Below are 17,482 nucleotides of genomic sequence, written 5' to 3'. Positions count from 1 at the left end.
AGCTACCTACACAAAAAGATAGCATTTAAATTACAATATTACTGTGATGGAAAAGAATAGAATCTGTTAATTACCACATCAAAAGAACCTAACAAGTAAAGTTCAAAATAATTGTGGAAAAGATCTAGTCTGAAATGATCACAACACCAACAAACACTTTAGATTTTAAAACTATTGAATAAAGTATTTAGGATTTCCTAATTTATAAAAAAAAACTGTAGTTTAGTGAATATAGTATATCAAGATATATGGCCTTTTTAGTAGATGGTTTTGTTTGACCATAATGGTCGCCTATATCTTGGCAAGCTAACTTTCAGACAATAATATGATTATAAACTAAAAAAAGCAGATCAAACCTAAATAACATAGAAAATAAATATTCTTTCACAAAGCAAAGACTCTCCTAAAATCTAACAGAAACAAGAAGAAAGATTAATGAAAGAATTTGACAAGAATTTAAAACAAATAAACACACTGAGTAATCTTACCAGATGTCTATGCATGGAGATTCAGACAAAAGATAGAGCAAAGTCAAAGATTTCCCCAAAAAAAGAGTCTTAAGATGATCCATGAATATAAAAGAAAATAAACCGAACAATTTGGTCCATAACGCAAATAGAAGAAGGAGAAAGTCTGAGAGGTTAAGTAACAAAAAGGATTGTTAATTATACGAACATAAAACGCTTCTGAGTATCTTTAAAATAACATTTGATCGCTCTTTCTCTCCTTGAATCGATGAAGTTACCATTAGTTTAAATCAGGTTGGTCTAGCCTCACTGGTGTCTTTGACTGGCTCACCCTTCACACATATAGAAGAAAAGCAAAATATTAATCTCACAGGCACAGTGATGATTTTATTATGTCTTGCTAACCTTAAAGAACACCAACATTCTTACACTTGAATCAAAAGAAAATAACTAAAGACCTGAGGCGTCTTAACAAGAGAAAATGTTAGAAAATCCACCAAACTATTTATATCTACAACTAGCATGCAACATTCTGCATCCAAAACTAAACGAGCTATTCGCAAATGGTTATAATAGATTGATGAAAAACTAAACACGAGAAGAATCAAGAGGCCACAGTATAAAAAAAAAAGAATAGTGAAACTGTTGTAACCCTACCTTAAAGGGAGACCGCCCAAGACAATACCGCTGCAATTAAGAGCAGAAACTGCACTTTCCACCTGAAACATTCAAAATTAATCATTTACCACTTTGTTATGTTTACATAAAGGTGATTAGGGTTAAACATTGCCTCATCAGGCCAAACAAAAATTAATATATATAGTGGACCATGCACGTTATTGCAGTGTGTATATCACATTTATGACGTAATATATATCTAGTCCGAGGATTATAAGTACAACTTAAAGACTATCACGTATGTAAAATTAATTAAGCTCAACTTGAAACTTTTATAAGTATAGTATAATATGATTTAACTTTAGAATCAAGTTCATGCAGTTACCAACGTGATAATGAAATTTGATGTAAGGAAAAAACAGGCAAGAGAAAATCACCAGCTTAAATTCAACAAAAGCAATGCAGGTTTGGTGATGACAGTCTCCAATAAGCCTCACATGTTGAATCTACAAGAGAATAAATATGAGTTAAAATCGAAAAACACAACATAGTATAAAGTATAAACAATCTGCGTAGCCATAACCAAATATGTACCTCCCCACATGCTGCTTTAAAGAAATCTTCCAGTTCCATCTGAGTGACCTGCATGTAATATAAAAACGAACTAATTAAGATGAATAGAAAAGGTTCAATTTCTCCATGACATTGTTTGACTAAATTAGTCATGATGCAAACAGATAAAAAATAATTAGAAAAATGAAAATCAAGATTACCTTCTTGTCGATATTAGTACAGTAAACAGTCTTTGCACATTTCTCACGCTCATCCTCAGACTGAAAGCAACATTACGCAATCTCAGAGTCAAACCTAAAGACTGGTTTAGATATAATTATATAAATTAACTAACCTTTGGAAGGAGACTCGGGTTCACAGGTGCAATAGCTGTTTTTGAAAGACGAACCTTTATAGGATAAGAACCAAACAGAGTTCCTGATAGGCTTACAGCAGACCTAGCTCCCTCTGAGACATTACTTCACTGATTAGTAAACAAAAGAAGAACATTTTAAAGTGATAAAACAGTTAAGAGTAGAAGTACCTTCATCAGCGAACTCAATGAAGGCAAGACGGAGACTAGATTTATTGTCACCGCATATACGACAATCAACAATCTTTAGACCCAAAAAATGAACAAGAAACTGTATGAGACTTGAGTTTGAAGATGATATAAAAAAAAAAGTGGCTAAAAGACGCATTACTCAAGTACCTGCCCACATGATTGAAAGAGACCAGCAAGTTGCTCCTCACTAACCTACAAAAAGACAAAAGAGGGCTTTGGTTAGTTTTATTACACTTCCTTCTCAGAAAGTGCGTTCTTGAAGATAGCAATTCTCTTTTTAGACCTGTTGATCAATGTCTAAGACATGGACAGTTCTCCTGATTACAGCTTCCTTCTGAGCCAGGCTTGTTTTCTTGCTCATCCTTCGCTTCCATTGGCCAAAGTTCATTCTCTGCATTAAAAGGACAAAACTATTATATATACGTCACATGTTGGTTATAGGTATAGCTGGATAAAACATTCGCTTTGACCCCTATTTTCTATAAACTATTATATATAGGTCACATGTTCTCCAAATTATCAGATTTTTTTTATTAAGATTGAATTAAATATTTATGGTCCTCTAAATTAATTCTAGATCCCGCATTGCAAACACAGATCATGATTTTCATATTACATTTCTCATCAATCTAAGAAATGATAAACAAAAAAATGTTATATAATTCACAAGATGTAAACATTGACAAGACATTTTCATGAAACATAATAAATCCAGCACATATAGACCATAACTCAGAGAATAATGTAAAAAATGATATACATAATACATACCCTTGTATCGAAAAGGTCATTGTCCTCAGCAGAGAAAGCTTGCATTGCGAAACTGTTGGTAAACCATAAGCTATTCTCCACAAACACAGGGAGGGTTGGAGCAAGTGGCTGTGGAACATACTCCTTAGCCATCGGATTTAGTTTAGAAAACTTAACATCCATATGACTTATCTCACTCTTGAGAGCCCCTTCACTGCCCTTTGTTGAGTTTGGTGTCTCAACAGAAGAGTTGGATTCAGGGTTCTGATCATCAGAAGATGGCGGCCTCATCGTAGCTGCTAATGAAGCAGTGTTGTCTAGATTTTGATCAGAAGAGTCCACTTTCACATCATCATTTTCCGGGACAGCCATGATCATTCACACCAAATGATGAATTATCTGTATCGCAACAAATCTGACCGAAGAAAAGTTTGAAATAGAATAGAGGAATATGAAGCTCTTTTTGGTTAAATGAAAACAATAAATTGATTATCAAAAAATTACAACAAATTTCAGTCAAAAAAATATACAGATCCAACAAATGATTATTAATTGGTTTGGTCATTTGTCAATACCATTTCTTCGTTATTAATTATTTTGGTCACTAGTCAACACCATTTCTTCATTGTTCTTGTTATATTAATTTATATCAAATTTTCTGACTGATGAAATTTAATGTTATTTCTTTAACAAAAAATTACCCATCTTTTTCTACCAACATATTTCACTATTTTATTTTTGTTTGGCAATGAATTTTAACCTTTTCTTTCATATTGGTTTAGAATAAGTTATTATATAACTTAATATTTTAGATTTTTAGTTTATTTTAGCTAAGATACTTAATTTAAAAAAAAAACAAATTGTAGAAGAAAATCAAGCTATTTTATTATTGTTATTATTTTATTTTCAGGTATTAAGTAGTTAGGAAGAAATTGTAAAAACTTTTACCATCAGTTTGACTAAAAATTTATTAATGATCTTATACCAAGAAAATGGATTTGAGTCTCAAGTATAAATTTACTAATAACTATAGATAAAATTTACAAAATATTTTAACATAGTTCCATAAAATTATAAAGCTTTGATATTCATAAATCATATATTTGTTACTATATAAAATATACAATAGATCACAATTACTATATTGATTAAGAACATCATATTCATATGAAAATTAGTCATTTACATTACATTGATAGGTTAATAAAGTATTTTGATATATATTTGATTATGTAAATAATTATTAGGTAGTGCAAATATTTTGATATTGAATATTGTAAAAGTATAATATCATTTATAGAGTGATGGTAGATGAATTAATGTATTTTCATATATATTAGAAGATTTACAAAATGTTTAGACAAATATGAAAATATCTTTGTGTTGAACCATTAAACAAAAACATATATTGTTGTTTAGAATATAGTAAAAACTGAATATATACTAGGTAAATTAATTCTTTAAAACAAATCTGATATTGTTAAGTAAGATTTGATTTTCATTATATGTAAAAATCATCATTTTAATAGTACATATATTATGCATTTATTTTTTATATTTAAAACAATATTTAATAAATAAATTTATTTTTATTGAACGACAACACACTGACAAATTATCAAGTTATATCGAATTTATTGTTTATCACCATTTAAGTATGTTATCCTTATGTTCTGAATATTATTACTCGCTTATAATCCTTTTGATGTTTCTTTAATATTTGATGAAAAGTTAAAACTTTTCAAAAGAACAATCTAAACATATCTATCAAATCTTAAATTCTCTAAGACATTTTCACTCATTCAAGAAAAATCAGAGAAAACCGAAAGTCAAACTTAACTTCATGGCAAACAATAACACCCTAATTTCCAACCTTACTAAAGAATCAACTAATGTCAAAGTTTGGGCAAAGGAATTAACAGTATAACAAACAACAAGTCCGCTAAATCTGAAAGAGAAGCATCTTATTATTGCTGATCCAAATGTAAGTTCTATGTAATATTTATTTTTCATTTTTGGTTTATTGTATAATAAATTTTGTTTATTTTCCCTTTAAAATTAGGGTTGTAAAATTGAAGTAACACTTCCTCATCAATTACTGGATACACACTACTTCAGCTTTTTGATGAAGATGGATGGAAAATATTCTGGCGATTTGAAGTTAAACCTTGTGATGGATCGAGAAGGAATACTCCCCACCAATTCCACATCAATTTAGTCGAACGCAGTCAGGTGTTTTGTGGTTTTATACTTAGTGAAAACTCAATTTTTGATCAGATTCCATTCAAACGAGTTCTCCAAAAAACTGTTGACAACATTTATTTAATTGGTATGTATTATCATTTAGTTTATTAAGAATGAATATGTTATGCATTCGTTACCAAATTTAATATCTTACTATTGTTTTAAACTTTTAGACTTTGTTGGATGGGTTACTACGTTTGGATATTTGGAATGATCTATATGATGAGATTTTGGAGAACATGTGTCTAAAATTAATTTTAAGTTGATGGATGAAAGTTAATTTCATTTACTTAATAAGATACTCAAATATTAAATTTAAATTTAAAAAATTAAATAATATTCTATATATGTCACCATTATTACTATTTTGTGGATGTGAGTTGGAATGTGAAGCTTCATGAGAGATTACCCGAGATTTGGATATGAAAAGTTAGAGACTGTCTAAGTTCACTAAACATTTCTATCTTTGTATTTTTGGCGAGTCAATTACATGAAACAAGGTTAATTTTAATTTTTTTAATATTAATGACTTCATTTCTGGTTATACATTAACCAATTTGCATTGTTGGCAACTGTTTAGTAAAACTCAAGATTACAAATGAAGGACTATGTGCCAAATTCATCTTCGATCAAACATGGATTGAATAGTGTTGTATTATCATGTTTGTATCAATGTTCAGACTTATTTTAGTGAAAATGATGGTCCACTTTAAACCCTATAAAGACTATTAATATATATATTTAATTTATTACTAGATTGCTAATTTTTCACATTGTAGATATATGGGGATAAAAGGAAATTGGTTAAAATTTAAATAGATACTATTATATTTTGTTTCCCAACAATATGGATCACAAGATATATTTAAACAAACATTTTGTTGATCTATTATTAAAAGAAACTTTACATAAAGGATACTACCGTAACAAAAGAATATTTTTATTGGTAAAATAAATATTCTTATTCATTTAACCTAATTTGTAATTTACATCCCTCAAAAATTTATATAAACACAATATTTTTCTCATAAATTACATATTATAAATTTTAGTGAAATGTCTATAAGATAACATAACTGATTTAATTTCTAGAAAAACTAATTGGATCGACCATGTGAAAAATAAAATTTATAAAAAGCATATCATTGACAAAGTTTTAACACTTAATATGGTGTTGACCGACAAAAATATATATGTTTATGCCATTATTTTATTTTTCTAAACCAAATAGAAATGATATGATTTTTTTATAAAAGTGATAAAATACAAGCAATAGTAAAAAAACAAATTTATTTATCATTACATGCCTCTTCTAACTGAATGAACTTGGGTTAAGATTGAAGATTTTTGTGTTGTCGCTGAACATTTAGACAAAAAACATGACGATTACAGATATTTTATTATTCAGCTTAATATATCTAATATTATCTAAAAAAATTAATACATAGAATGTTAGGTTTTTTTGCTTATTTTTAATTAATATTTACAATATATAAGATATGCTCTCATATATATTTTATTTTGTAGTTACATAAAAATTAATTGGTGGAAAATTGACAAATCATTTCTAAATTAAACAAAAAATGATTTGTTCATATGTTCACAATTTCATTTAAGATATTTTACATATTCTATTTAATTAACATTAAAATGTTTTATTTTATATAGAATGAATTAATATTATTTCCTTGCTTTAATAAATAGCTTTACACTAATAAATAATTAATTGTATGTACAACGTAAATAGACAATTAATTTTCATGTACAATAAATTATTATTATTAGTTAGTTTGATCATTTGTCAATACCATTTCTTCATTATTAATAATTTTGGTAATTTATCAACACCATTTCTTCATCGTTATTGTTATATTTATCTATATCAATTTTTTTTACTAATGAGTTTAATGTCATTTGTTTAGAAAGATTCTGAGAAATTACCCTTCTTTTTCTTGCAACATATTTTACTTTTTTTTTCCTTTTCAATGAATTTTAACATTTTATTTCATATTGATTTAAAAGAAATTATTTTGTAATTTAATATTATAGTTTCTTTTAGCCAAAACACTTAATTTACAAAGTTTTATATTGCAGAAAATTAAAATATTTTATTTATTTATTTTCAGGTATTAAACAGATAAAAATAAATTGTTTAAAAAGTTTCATCACCGATTTGATTAAAAATTTTGGGGATCAATGATTTTATACTAAAAAGCCTGGATTTGAATCTCAAAATGTGATTTACTAATAATTATGTAAATTTATAGAAATAAAATTTACAATTTCTTAAAAAATAGTACAAATGATTTAAAATTGGCATAAACACGAAGATTTGTAAAACAGAGATATAGTTATAAATTATAAAAACTATTTATATAATAGTAAGTTTCATAATATATAATAATATAATAAATTAATGTTTAAAATATTTTTCAAAAAATTAAATAAATGCGAATGTCTTTTTGACCATTATTACAATCTCCCCCTCATATATATTTATCTGGTCGTAGAAAATCTAAAATAAATTCAATAGAAGATTGGGTGATATGCCCTCTCTGCGGTTAGAGAATGAGCCACGATTATTAACTCGGTGGGCCTTTTAGTCATTTGACATGTTCCTCGGCCCATCTCCACCGCACACGCCTCTCCTAAACCGCCGTAACAACCACAAACCTCCTCACGCAACCGTCTCCTCCGCCCTTCCTGACCTCTTCCTCGCAGCGTTCTCTCTCCTCTTCCTCTGGTCTTCCCCCAAACCTCTCGTCTCCCTCCCTCCCAACAGACTCTCCTTCCCTCTAACTCCTCGCCGCCGATCCACCGCCTCCATGTCCCGTCTATCTCCTCCTCATCCTCCTCCTCCGCCGCAGCGCTTCGCCAACGCTCAGTCTCTCTCCGATTGGCTCGAGTCGAGACTGCCGTCCGACTCGTTCGCCGCATGGGGAGTCAAACCGGGGACCAAGAACGTGCACAACCTCTGGCTTGAGCTCTCCGACGGCGAGACTTCTCTCGCGGACTCCACCCCTCCGGTCCGCACCGTCAACGTCGTCACGGTCCGTGTGATCGGAGAAGACGGGAAAGTCCTCGTGGAGTCTCACCAGGAGTTGTCCGACGGGAGCGTGCGCGAGAGGTTTCGTCCTTTGTCGGAGAAGATGAAGCCCGAGGAGACTCCCGACGAAGCTGTCTTTCGAGCTATTAAAGAAGAGCTCGGGTCTATCTTTAACGGCGAAAACGACGTCGGAGAGAGGATCAAGATTCTTCCCGGGACTTATAGTAGAAGAGTGGAGGAAAGGAACTCTCTTTCGTATCCGGGATTGCCCGCGCGTTACGCGCTTCACTCGGTGGATGCGACGGTGCGGGGACTTCCGGAGGAAGATTTCTGCACGGAGGAGAAAGAGTATGGCGGTGAGTCAAAGGAAGACTCGGAGGAAACACGAGCTGTCGGAAAAGCTGTGACGGTGAAGCGGCATTACTGGAAGTGGGTTAGTCCCAGTTTGGTTCGGTCCTAAAACTCTAAACAGCTTTCGTTGTCTTTATTACAGCGATTCGTCAGTCAGATGAATAATCAAGAGCCATGTAGAGAGTTACATTACTTACAACACATTTATAATAATATTCATATGGCATATTTAGTCTCAGCTTGATCTTCTTCTTAGCTTGGTTTCGTTTGTTGTATAGTGTAACTTGATTACTGCTTCTTAGCTTGGCTTCGTTCATTGTGTTGTGCTCTAGACTTCTTTATTAGTGTTTAGTCAATCTTTATAAACTCTTGTTGCAGAAATACATAGAAAGTATCAATGATAGAGAAAATCAGTAGACAGTAATTATGTTTATGTTTTTTTTATTGAGGATTATTGATTATATGGACGTTTAGATCGATTTTTTTAATGTGAAATCCTTTTAAAAATTGTTTTAAAAATCATTTCGTTTGAGTTCGATTTGCAGTAGGCGTCTAAACCAATTTTTAGAACTCTGGAAGTCTGGAAAGTATAGAACAATGCCTCGAAATATTCATTTTTTTTTTTTTTTTGAATTATACATAGATATTCTGGCCCCACAGAAGTAATCCAGATTAGTCACGTGTTGGCACGTGTCAGTCTTTTGTCCCTGGCGATGCTGAAATGTTAATTTCCCAGTGGCCGGGATTCGAACCCAGGTGGCGGTACTCACAGCTGTAAGCCCTTTACCACTAGAACTAGAAGCCCAGTTTAAGGGTAGGGTTGTCATTTTGTATAATCAGTGTGTATGATTTAGTGTCTCCAAATACTCTTTTGTGTGTTATACATCCACCATATGTCTAAAGTAGATTACTAACTAAACTCATCAACAAACCTCTAACACGCTAATGTACACACAAATAGTGTCACTACCACCATATGTAAAGTAGACTACTAACTAAACTCAACAACATAGCTGTATACACACTGTCACCACCATATGTTATTACATATCTAAAGTAGATTACTAACTAAACTCCACAACTAAGCTCCAAAGCTGAATGCCACAATGTATACACAAAAGTCTCACCAACTACGTTGGTGGAGAGTTAGCACAAGAGCAGCTCCTGAATGGGAGAAAATAAAAGTCCCCTAGTTGGTACAAAATTGAACTTGTTATGTTGATATATACTAATAAATATCTATCAAGTTGCTGGATCATTGTGGAGCTGCTTGTGTTGATGTCTCAGTGGACTGGACTTGACGAACGAACTGCCCTTTAATTCTCGGCCGTTGCTCTGCCAGTTTCTTCCTGCTCTCATAACGAACCTATGCAGAAGTCATTACAAAAGGTTTTAAAAACCGTTAGAACCATCCCTCTTAACAAAGCCCTTATGTGTGTGTGGGGTCATGAGTTTGAAACATCACCTTTTTATCAAAACACCTGTCCTTGCGCTTCATCCGAAACTTGTTTAAAGCAGCTTCCCTAAGAGATTGCTGAGTCTTCCCTACAGAGGACGAGTACCCTTCTTCATTCTTCTTCTCCACAAGCTGCTGATCCTGATGATGATAATCAATGTAGCTGGTAGTGCAGTGGTTCCCTATTGTGCTATGTTCGGTTGCAGAAGAGACGTGTCTTCTCTCCTCTACATCCTGCTCTTGCAAACCCTCGGGTTTATTACCGTTGAATGGGTGAAACATGGAACTGTACTCATGCGGGGTAACTGAACTAGGGCTTGAAGCAGGAGCTGTGTTAGGACCTGCGAACTGTATACTCTTGATGGGAACTGTGGTTGGGTAAGAACCTTGTCCTGGCCAAGAAGGTGGACCAGGTGAGTCAGCACTATAGTAAAAGCTGGCCTCGTTTCTTCTCGGAGCACTTGGAGGCGGTTCAGATGATTTGTATTGATTGGTTACCACAATGTTATCATCTTCACTTGCCGCAACATTCTTTCTCTCGTCGGAAACCAAGGGAGAGACGGAGCACTGTGTCTGCAGCGGCTTGTGAACGTACCTTGTGAAGGCAGAGCCACTAGAAGGATGAAGAGAGGGTCTTCTCAGGGAGAGATCAAGCCCTATCCGAGATTCGTATTTGGAAACACTTTCTTCTCTGTTGCGTTGTCCGTTTCTTGTAAACGAAGCTCCAATGAAGTCAATGGCTTCTTTAGATGAGTCTTTCTCCACGTCTGCGTTCTCTCCTTCCATCTCTGGTCTTGTAAATGAGCTCTACAACAACAAAAGTTTTAGAAACAAACACCAAGGAACAGAATCAAACTACACTTGTGAAGAGAATCTAACCTGAGCACCCTCAGGCTTTTGGTGGCCGAGATTCTCATCAAGTTGAAAGCTACCAGGAGCAAGTGTCTGCCAAGAAGATTCAAGAACTCAATTATAGATTGCACAGGGAGACACAAAAAAGGTTAAAGATATTTGAATGGAACATACACTTTGTCGTCTTCTCCAAACATGTTGCCAGAGGTTTCTCAGCTCATTCCTCCTCAACGGCTTAACAAGATAGTCAGCAGCACCTTTCAACATGCACTTGTACACAGTATTCACTGAGTCATGTGTCGACATCACTGAAACAAACAATACAAGAACAATATAATGAGCTGAAATCATGGTTCTAAAAACCGGTCTAGGCACTAGGCGGTAATCAATTTTCTTAAAATCCGATTCATATATCTTCAATTGGTTCAAACCGTTATAAATCGGTTGAAATCGATTTAAACTCTTAAATTGAAGAAGAAGTCTTCAATCGGTTTAAATCGTTATAAAATTGGTTAAAATCAGTTGAAATTGATTTAAATAAGTTTAGTTCTGTTAAATTAAGCAATAAAATTAATAAAAATCCACAAATCTGTTTAATTTCTTTTATTAATTTTATAATTAAAAGTCAAAATATAAAATAACTTATGTAATATATGTAAAAATTAAATCATTTCAAAATGATGGAAAACGGAAGCAGGAGCTATATAAATGTACACATACTTATGATAGGGATGTTCTTGCAGATGTCATGCTCCATGATAAGTGTAAGAAGAGCGTATCCAGATATTGAAGGAAGATCAACCTCTGTGAGTATCAGATCGACGCTCTCGGGGTTTCCTTTTAGCACCTCCCAAGCTTTCAAGCCATCAGGTACAGCAGCAACTGTGAAGACACAAGATAGTACACAAAACCAACCACATTAATACATTAAGCTGAGACTAAAAGGAAACATTCTTATTGGAGAAAAAAAAAACTAAACTAATCTGCGATTAAAAGGAAAAGACTTTCACATTCTAATCAGTTTTACAGTTACAAATTTTCAGACAACATAGATTCCGACAAAACAGTCAAGGTTCAGACAGAAGCCAACTGACCTCTGTAACTGCATTTCCTGAGGAGACCAGAAATAATCTGTCTGGTGGAATCGTCTGCTTCTACGAGCAAAACCCTTAGCGCCATTTTCGGGAGAAACCTCTCCCACTTCACCAAACCATCGCTGCCCTCTGCGGCGTCTTTCCTCCGCACTCTCCGCCGAGCTGACTTCCCTCCGGCAGCCTCAGCTGCTTTCTCCACCACCGTCACCTCAACAACTTCGTCGCTCATTTCTCGCATCTCACAGTCAAACCAAATCAGATTGAAGTTCCAGAAAGAATAAGAAAGAGATAGTTGGAAGGGGGAAAGATAAAAAGAGGGAAACAAATTTATGCTCTGTTGAATGTTTCAACGGCTGAGATTAGAGTAGCGCGGACAACCGATCGTGATCCAACGGTTACGAAGCTAGTAAAAGGATACGAAAAATATCTAGTAGAGTTAGCTGACGTGGACTACGTATGCCACATCAGCAAATACTGTACGAGACAAAGAGATCTAATACACCGAATAACATTTTTAATAGGTGTGGTGGCTAGGGCGTTGATTACTCCGTGGTTCATGTTTAAAGTTGGATTTTGATTTATGCATAATCCAAAATATTTATTGCAATATATTGATTCGTCTGTATTCATTTATGTTGAAATGTTACTGAATTAAGCTTATTTTATTAGCTTAATTAATAGATCGTTGAGCATTGAAGATTTCACTTATGCTTATGATTAACTTGACAAAATGCTTATTATTGCCAAACAACTACTGGTATTCTTATGCAGTAAATCAGTAATCACATGTTTTGGTGATCAAATAGGCTCATAAAAAACCCCCACTTGTGACTTTTAGGATAAAATCATGTTAAGAAAATATCTAATGCAAGTGGCAAACAAATATCTTATGCATTTACTTTTCTAAAATATTTTTTTATTTGTATTGGATATGAGTTGATTTATTTCTAATATTTCAGAAATGATACTTTTAATGGGCATGTGAACAAATTATACAGAATTATTAATAAAATATTTCATCCATTCTAAAATACATGATGTTCGAAGAATTTTGATGTTTCAAAATATATGATATTTTAATATTATATATTAATTTTAATTTTATTAAAAATTGTGTGACCAATAATATTTTATAATTCTTTTAATATTAGTCGAATTAGTTTAATTTAGATTATATTTCTAATGATATTTTAGATAAAAATGTATGTATTAATTTTTGTGTTTGAATCAAAACATCATTTAAAATAGAAAGATACTAATCATCATGTGACAAAAACAAATTATATTAGTGAAAAAAAAAACTAAATTTATCAGCATTTTGTTTTTTTCCGGTTGCTGTGGTCTCTGATTGTTTAAAAAAAAACGCATGTAAATGTAGGGACCACGTGAGGAGTTCTAAAGTTATTTCCGCGGCTAGATATTTTAGGAGGAATAAAGGCAACGAACACTTGTTTAGACCTAGTGGTCTTGGTGGATAAGAATAAGACACGTGTATGGTGGTAATCTGACACAACCTTTCACCATTGATGGTTGCTATCAGAGCCAAAATATCTGATTGTTTCCATCTCTTTACTCGCCGTGCGTCTGGTTGATAAAACAATACTTGCTCTATCTCCACTGACATTCCTTAAACCACCAGTTTAGTTTTGATTTTTTTTTGTAACAAAATTATCACATAATAAAGTGCTATGCCTTTGGTTGGACGATAACGCAGCGAGTGAAGTGTGGTGGATGGAGTGAGTAATGACTTTTGGTTAAGGAATAAAAATCTAACGATATTTGGACCTAACTTACACGAACAGACGAAATCGTTTGGGGACTGCGTCTCTGTTCTCTGTTCTCTGGTGGCTTTCAGACGAAATCGGTTCCTTTTGGACAGTTTTGCGAGCGATAGAGTAGATCTCGGATGGGGTGGGAATGGGTCTGTCGATGGTTTCAGTTCAGGGTCGGAGTTTCAGGGAAAGTGGCTAGTTTCTGCTGTAGATTCCGATTCAGATCTGGGCCTCTGGTTCAGTGTGGTGGAGAAAGCTGGCAGTGGTGTGCTGGTGTCTTTCTATTTCGCCTGATGGCTGCGGGGTTGGAGTTCTCTATCTGGTGGTGGAGGCGCGTGAAGCTCTCTCTCGGTGCACTAGGAGAGCTTGTGGCGGCGCGTTATAATCTTCTTGTTTGTGGATGTCACCTGTCTCCTTTGTGGTATCTCGTAGACTGGAGGATGCTCTGACTTCTTCGCATGCTCGACAGTGTGGCGCTCTGAACCTCTCCTGTCCTTTCCGAATAAGAGCAACAGCTGGTGTTGTGTAAACTTCCAGGAGTTCTTGACGTAGAACGACATTTTTTTTCAACTGGCGTCTTGGGGAGCAGCAATTCTTTCTCAAGTGGAGGGTCTCGATGGATGAGTTGTCTTCTCGTCTGGCTGTGCGGAGTCGCTATCCGTGCGGCACAGGCTTAGGCTAGATCCGATCAGCTGAGGCATTCCGCTGCTCCTTTATCCTCAGCCTCCAGTTTCGATTGGGATGGGTCGTCTTCTCCGAATGCATCCGTTTGAGTCTTCATAAAGGGTCGATGTTGTGTGCACTGATTTTGCAGGATAGTTGAGGTGTGCTCTCGATGAAGCTGTAGGAGCGGAGTGGTTTTGAGGACTGACCATCTCTGTAGCTCGCGGCGACTTAGAAGCCCACCAATGCGATTCCAACTCTTTGGTTCATAGCTTTTCAAGACAAAGGGCGAGGTGATGGCAATCTCGTTTTGCTTCTTTCTATGGTTTCCTCATCAACTGTTTCGTTTTACATTTTTAGTTTTTTCACTGCTGTTTAGTTTTTAAATGTTTCTGCTACTAGTTTTTTTGTAACTTCTGTCAAAAAGTTAAAAATTGGTATAAAATTTAACATTTACACCAAAAAAAAAAAACTTACACGAACACGCTCCATCCTTTTTCAAACAGATACTTTTCTTTTTGTCTGTGATATTTTTCATCGTTCTCTTTTTTTTTTGTGTGTAAACAAAACTTTGATATATCTTTTTCGTTTCTTTAAAGCCTATAAGATAAGTTTCTCCTTTTCTTTTAGGCTGGTTTAGATATTTCTAAGTCGTATCATATGGTTATTGGCTGGTCATTTATAAACTAATAAGATATTAATGTTGTTCAAACATCCACTTGTGACAATCTAGACCAAGCGATAAAAAAGTGTGACCAATGATTTTAAGTAGATGGGGGATAGCGATATTACGGTTGATAAAAGATCTGCAAACCAATTAGCTAACCTATGTAAGAACAATGTTAGACCGATGTTTTTAGGGTTTTCCATTTTAGGGCCAACATCACCTGGTTTCTGTTATTAGTGTGATAATATTCATTTGCAATAGAAGAATAGTTTTGAAAGGCGTAGAAGTGTAGTTATAAAATTATAGAATTAGAAAGAGTTAAAGAAATCTTATAGCAAAAAAAAAAGAGAGTTAAAGAGATATGCCCAAAGTTTCGATGTCCCATATGAGAGAGTAGTATAACAATGTAACATTTGAGAACTAGTGATGTGCGGTGATTGAAAACCGAAGATGTCTAGATATGTGGATGAGATTATATTTCACTGAAATATCATTAAAAGTGACAATTGAGCAATATCATGTGGCATCTTCTTTTAAGCTCGTCTGAGCTCAGATTTAAGGTAGTTGCCAGAAGTTGTTGCATATCCGTCTACTGTTAAGTTGGTGAGTTATCGTTTGCAGTTATGGATATTATATTTGTAACTCCATTATGTTTGAGCTATATTAACAAGCATCCAAGTGTTTGAGACTCCTTGAGTAATAGATTATGTGATGACTATTGCGTTTTATTAAAAGGCTTCTTAAGCAACTTCTCTTCGGACTTTCAACATTTTCATCGTTTGTACTCCTTTTCTCTAGTGGATTCACTGGATTCCGAACTTACTTCGGACAAAACATAACAGTTGTCCACTCATCTTTACAGATCCCATTCAACCAAAGGAGCTCAACAAGTTGAAAGGGAGACGTAAGATGCTCAGCAAATTGGAGTGTGTGGTCACGGCTTCGAATTCATGCAACCTTGTGTAGTTGTATTTAAATTCGAATGATTTTATTATGTAGTAGACTCTACTTAGCCCATGGAGAATTTTTTTTTTTTTTATTATACGAAACATTACAAGCTGTGACAAACGTCATACAGTATTTTTAAAAGCTTTTACAAAATAAAGGGAACATATACTGAACCATAAATCAATCAAATCTCTCAATATGATTGATCACTTAAGTAGTTGGAGCCGATACAACTTAAACTGAGTCTTGAAGCCTTTTGCCTAAACTGACAAGGAGAATTTTATTATGTAATCAAATTAACTCATGATTGTTGATTTTATTAAAATTGAAAGGATTTGTTTTACAATTTTTTTTAAAGGATGACGTCATCATCGTCACGTCACGGTTCAAGAAATAAAAAAAATCCGTCAAATAATTCGATAACATGTTTAAGCTTTTTTTTTTTAATAAATGTAAAAATTTATTCAAGCAAAAGCCTTTTTTACATCAAGTGCTACTGTTTTCTTTTGTATTTACACAAAAATAAAAGAATTATCCAGCTTCTATAACATGTTTAAGCTTTTACAACAGCTGAATCTATATCTAACATATTCTCTTATGGTATTGTTTTTGTTTGTAGAGCTTTCGATGGATGTCAACATCCAGATAAAAAACAGAGGATGCAACTTAATAGAAAATCGAGTTTAGCTCTAAGACGGATCAGTTTTGGTTTCAGAACCCAAGAACACAAAAGAAAATTCTTTTGACTACCTCGCTTCCACAATGTGTTTGTAGTTTTGATTCTCCATTGTTTCCCTTTGCAGGCACAACACGAAAAAGCTAATAAATATGCACTCAAGTTAGCTGTTTAAGATTAAATTTTTACAGGTAACTAAAATCTTGCAATATAAAGTCATGTGATACGTCATAAGTTTGATTATTAAGATATGTGTGTAGCAAAAAATAATAAATTGATATAAAGACTCATAACAAATCACCTAAATAACTTTAAATTTTTTTAAAATTTTTTTTACCAAATCATCTAAAGATTTTATTTTAATTTTTAAGTTTTAACTAAAATCAATCAAATTTTAAAATTCATCTAAATCCCATCAAAATTAAAAACAATCCAAAACTCTCTAAAATCTCCGGTCTAATACTCTCCTTTTAGAGCACCCGCAATGGTGTTACTCTAAAGGGAGTTGTATTTTGATTTTTTAAGTATTATTATTTATTTTTTCTTTTTAGATAAAAAAACTAAATATCAACCAATCGCGGATCGCCACATATCGTCGGGACCCGCAAATAGTGCAAGGATTCACTAAGAAAGAATCCTTATTTAGGAATTTTAAGGATTGAATCCTTAGCTTTTGGTGGGGTCTATCGATTATTTAATTATTTTTTTCCCTAAGAACTCCCCCTTAAGGATTCCCATTGCGGGTGCTAGTATTTATTTTA

The 17,482-nt window shown here is 33.6% G+C and overlaps 3 protein-coding genes and 1 long non-coding RNA gene across 6 annotated transcripts; 2 read left to right on the top strand and 2 right to left on the bottom strand.

Moving 5' to 3' along the window:
• Window positions 1–73: 73 nt before the first annotated feature.
• Window positions 74–5,926, bottom strand: LOC106364066 (polyadenylate-binding protein-interacting protein 13-like). Its single transcript, XM_048739421.1, has 10 exons — window positions 2,974–5,926; window positions 2,486–2,593; window positions 2,350–2,394; window positions 2,182–2,254; window positions 1,993–2,105; window positions 1,859–1,918; window positions 1,680–1,727; window positions 1,523–1,591; window positions 1,125–1,186; window positions 74–799 (listed from the first exon to the last, which is right to left on the bottom strand). The coding sequence occupies exons 1-10, from the start codon at window positions 3,328–3,330 to the stop codon at window positions 748–750; spliced, it is 987 nt and encodes a 328-aa protein (XP_048595378.1). The 5' UTR covers window positions 3,331–5,926; the 3' UTR covers window positions 74–747.
• A 1,703-nt stretch (window positions 5,927–7,629) lies between these two features.
• On the top strand, window positions 7,630–9,498 carry LOC106366008. Of its 3 annotated transcripts, none has more exons than XM_048739417.1 (2): window positions 7,630–8,675; window positions 9,237–9,498. In XM_048739417.1, the coding sequence occupies exons 1-2, from the start codon at window positions 7,809–7,811 to the stop codon at window positions 9,267–9,269; spliced, it is 900 nt and encodes a 299-aa protein (XP_048595374.1). In that variant the 5' UTR covers window positions 7,630–7,808; the 3' UTR covers window positions 9,270–9,498. The 3 variants fall into 3 exon arrangements, with proteins under 3 accessions (XP_048595374.1, XP_048595373.1, XP_013660996.2); XM_048739416.1 differs by having other exon boundaries at window positions 7,630–8,690; XM_013805542.3 differs by lacking the exon at window positions 9,237–9,498 and having other exon boundaries at window positions 7,630–8,831.
• A 152-nt stretch (window positions 9,499–9,650) lies between these two features.
• On the bottom strand, window positions 9,651–12,540 carry LOC106366007 (two-component response regulator-like APRR5). Its single transcript, XM_013805541.3, has 6 exons — window positions 11,996–12,540; window positions 11,622–11,783; window positions 11,076–11,209; window positions 10,929–10,994; window positions 10,059–10,856; window positions 9,651–9,959 (listed from the first exon to the last, which is right to left on the bottom strand). Exons 1-6 carry the CDS (start codon window positions 12,231–12,233, stop codon window positions 9,849–9,851), a joined length of 1,509 nt encoding a protein of 502 aa, XP_013660995.2. The 5' UTR covers window positions 12,234–12,540; the 3' UTR covers window positions 9,651–9,848.
• A 551-nt stretch (window positions 12,541–13,091) lies between these two features.
• On the top strand, window positions 13,092–16,170 carry LOC125577723. Its single transcript, XR_007316118.1, has 2 exons — window positions 13,092–14,723; window positions 15,960–16,170. It is a non-coding gene; the product is annotated as an uncharacterized LOC125577723 (long non-coding RNA).
• Window positions 16,171–17,482: the final 1,312 nt, after the last annotated feature.

This window comes from Brassica napus, chromosome A9 (genome assembly GCF_020379485.1).
Source record: "Brassica napus cultivar Da-Ae chromosome A9, Da-Ae, whole genome shotgun sequence".
NCBI lineage: Eukaryota > Viridiplantae > Streptophyta > Magnoliopsida > Brassicales > Brassicaceae > Brassica > Brassica napus.
The sequence above is the reverse complement of the archived record's forward strand: the minus strand, read 5'-3'. Positions and strand labels throughout refer to the sequence as shown.

What these genes read in the sequence shown, in the direction of transcription:
- LOC106364066 (XM_048739421.1), bottom strand. Translation starts at nt 3,330, where the DNA reads ATGATCATGGCTGTCCCGGAAAATGATGATGTGAAAGTGGACTCTTCT. An exon ending in ATGACCTTTTCGATACAAGG is followed by an intron (nt 2,594 to 2,973) that starts GTATGTATTATG and finishes CTTTTAATGCAG; the next exon opens with AGAATGAACTTTGGCCAATG. An exon ending in CTTTTGTTGAATTTAAGCTG is followed by an intron (nt 1,187 to 1,522) that starts GTGATTTTCTCT and finishes TGAATGTTTCAG; the next exon opens with GTGGAAAGTGCAGTTTCTGC.
- LOC106366008 (XM_048739416.1), top strand. Translation starts at nt 7,809, where the DNA reads ATGTTCCTCGGCCCATCTCCACCGCACACGCCTCTCCTAAACCGCCGT. An exon ending in AGTGGGTTAGTCCCAGTTTG is followed by an intron (nt 8,691 to 9,236) that starts GTTCGGTCCTAA and finishes AATTATACATAG; the next exon opens with ATATTCTGGCCCCACAGAAG.
- LOC106366007 (XM_013805541.3), bottom strand. Translation starts at nt 12,233, where the DNA reads ATGCGAGAAATGAGCGACGAAGTTGTTGAGGTGACGGTGGTGGAGAAA. An exon ending in TTTGGAGAAGACGACAAAGT is followed by an intron (nt 10,995 to 11,075) that starts GTATGTTCCATT and finishes TCTTCTTGGCAG; the next exon opens with ACACTTGCTCCTGGTAGCTT. An exon ending in AAAAGCCTGAGGGTGCTCAG is followed by an intron (nt 10,857 to 10,928) that starts GTTAGATTCTCT and finishes TTGTTGTTGTAG; the next exon opens with AGCTCATTTACAAGACCAGA.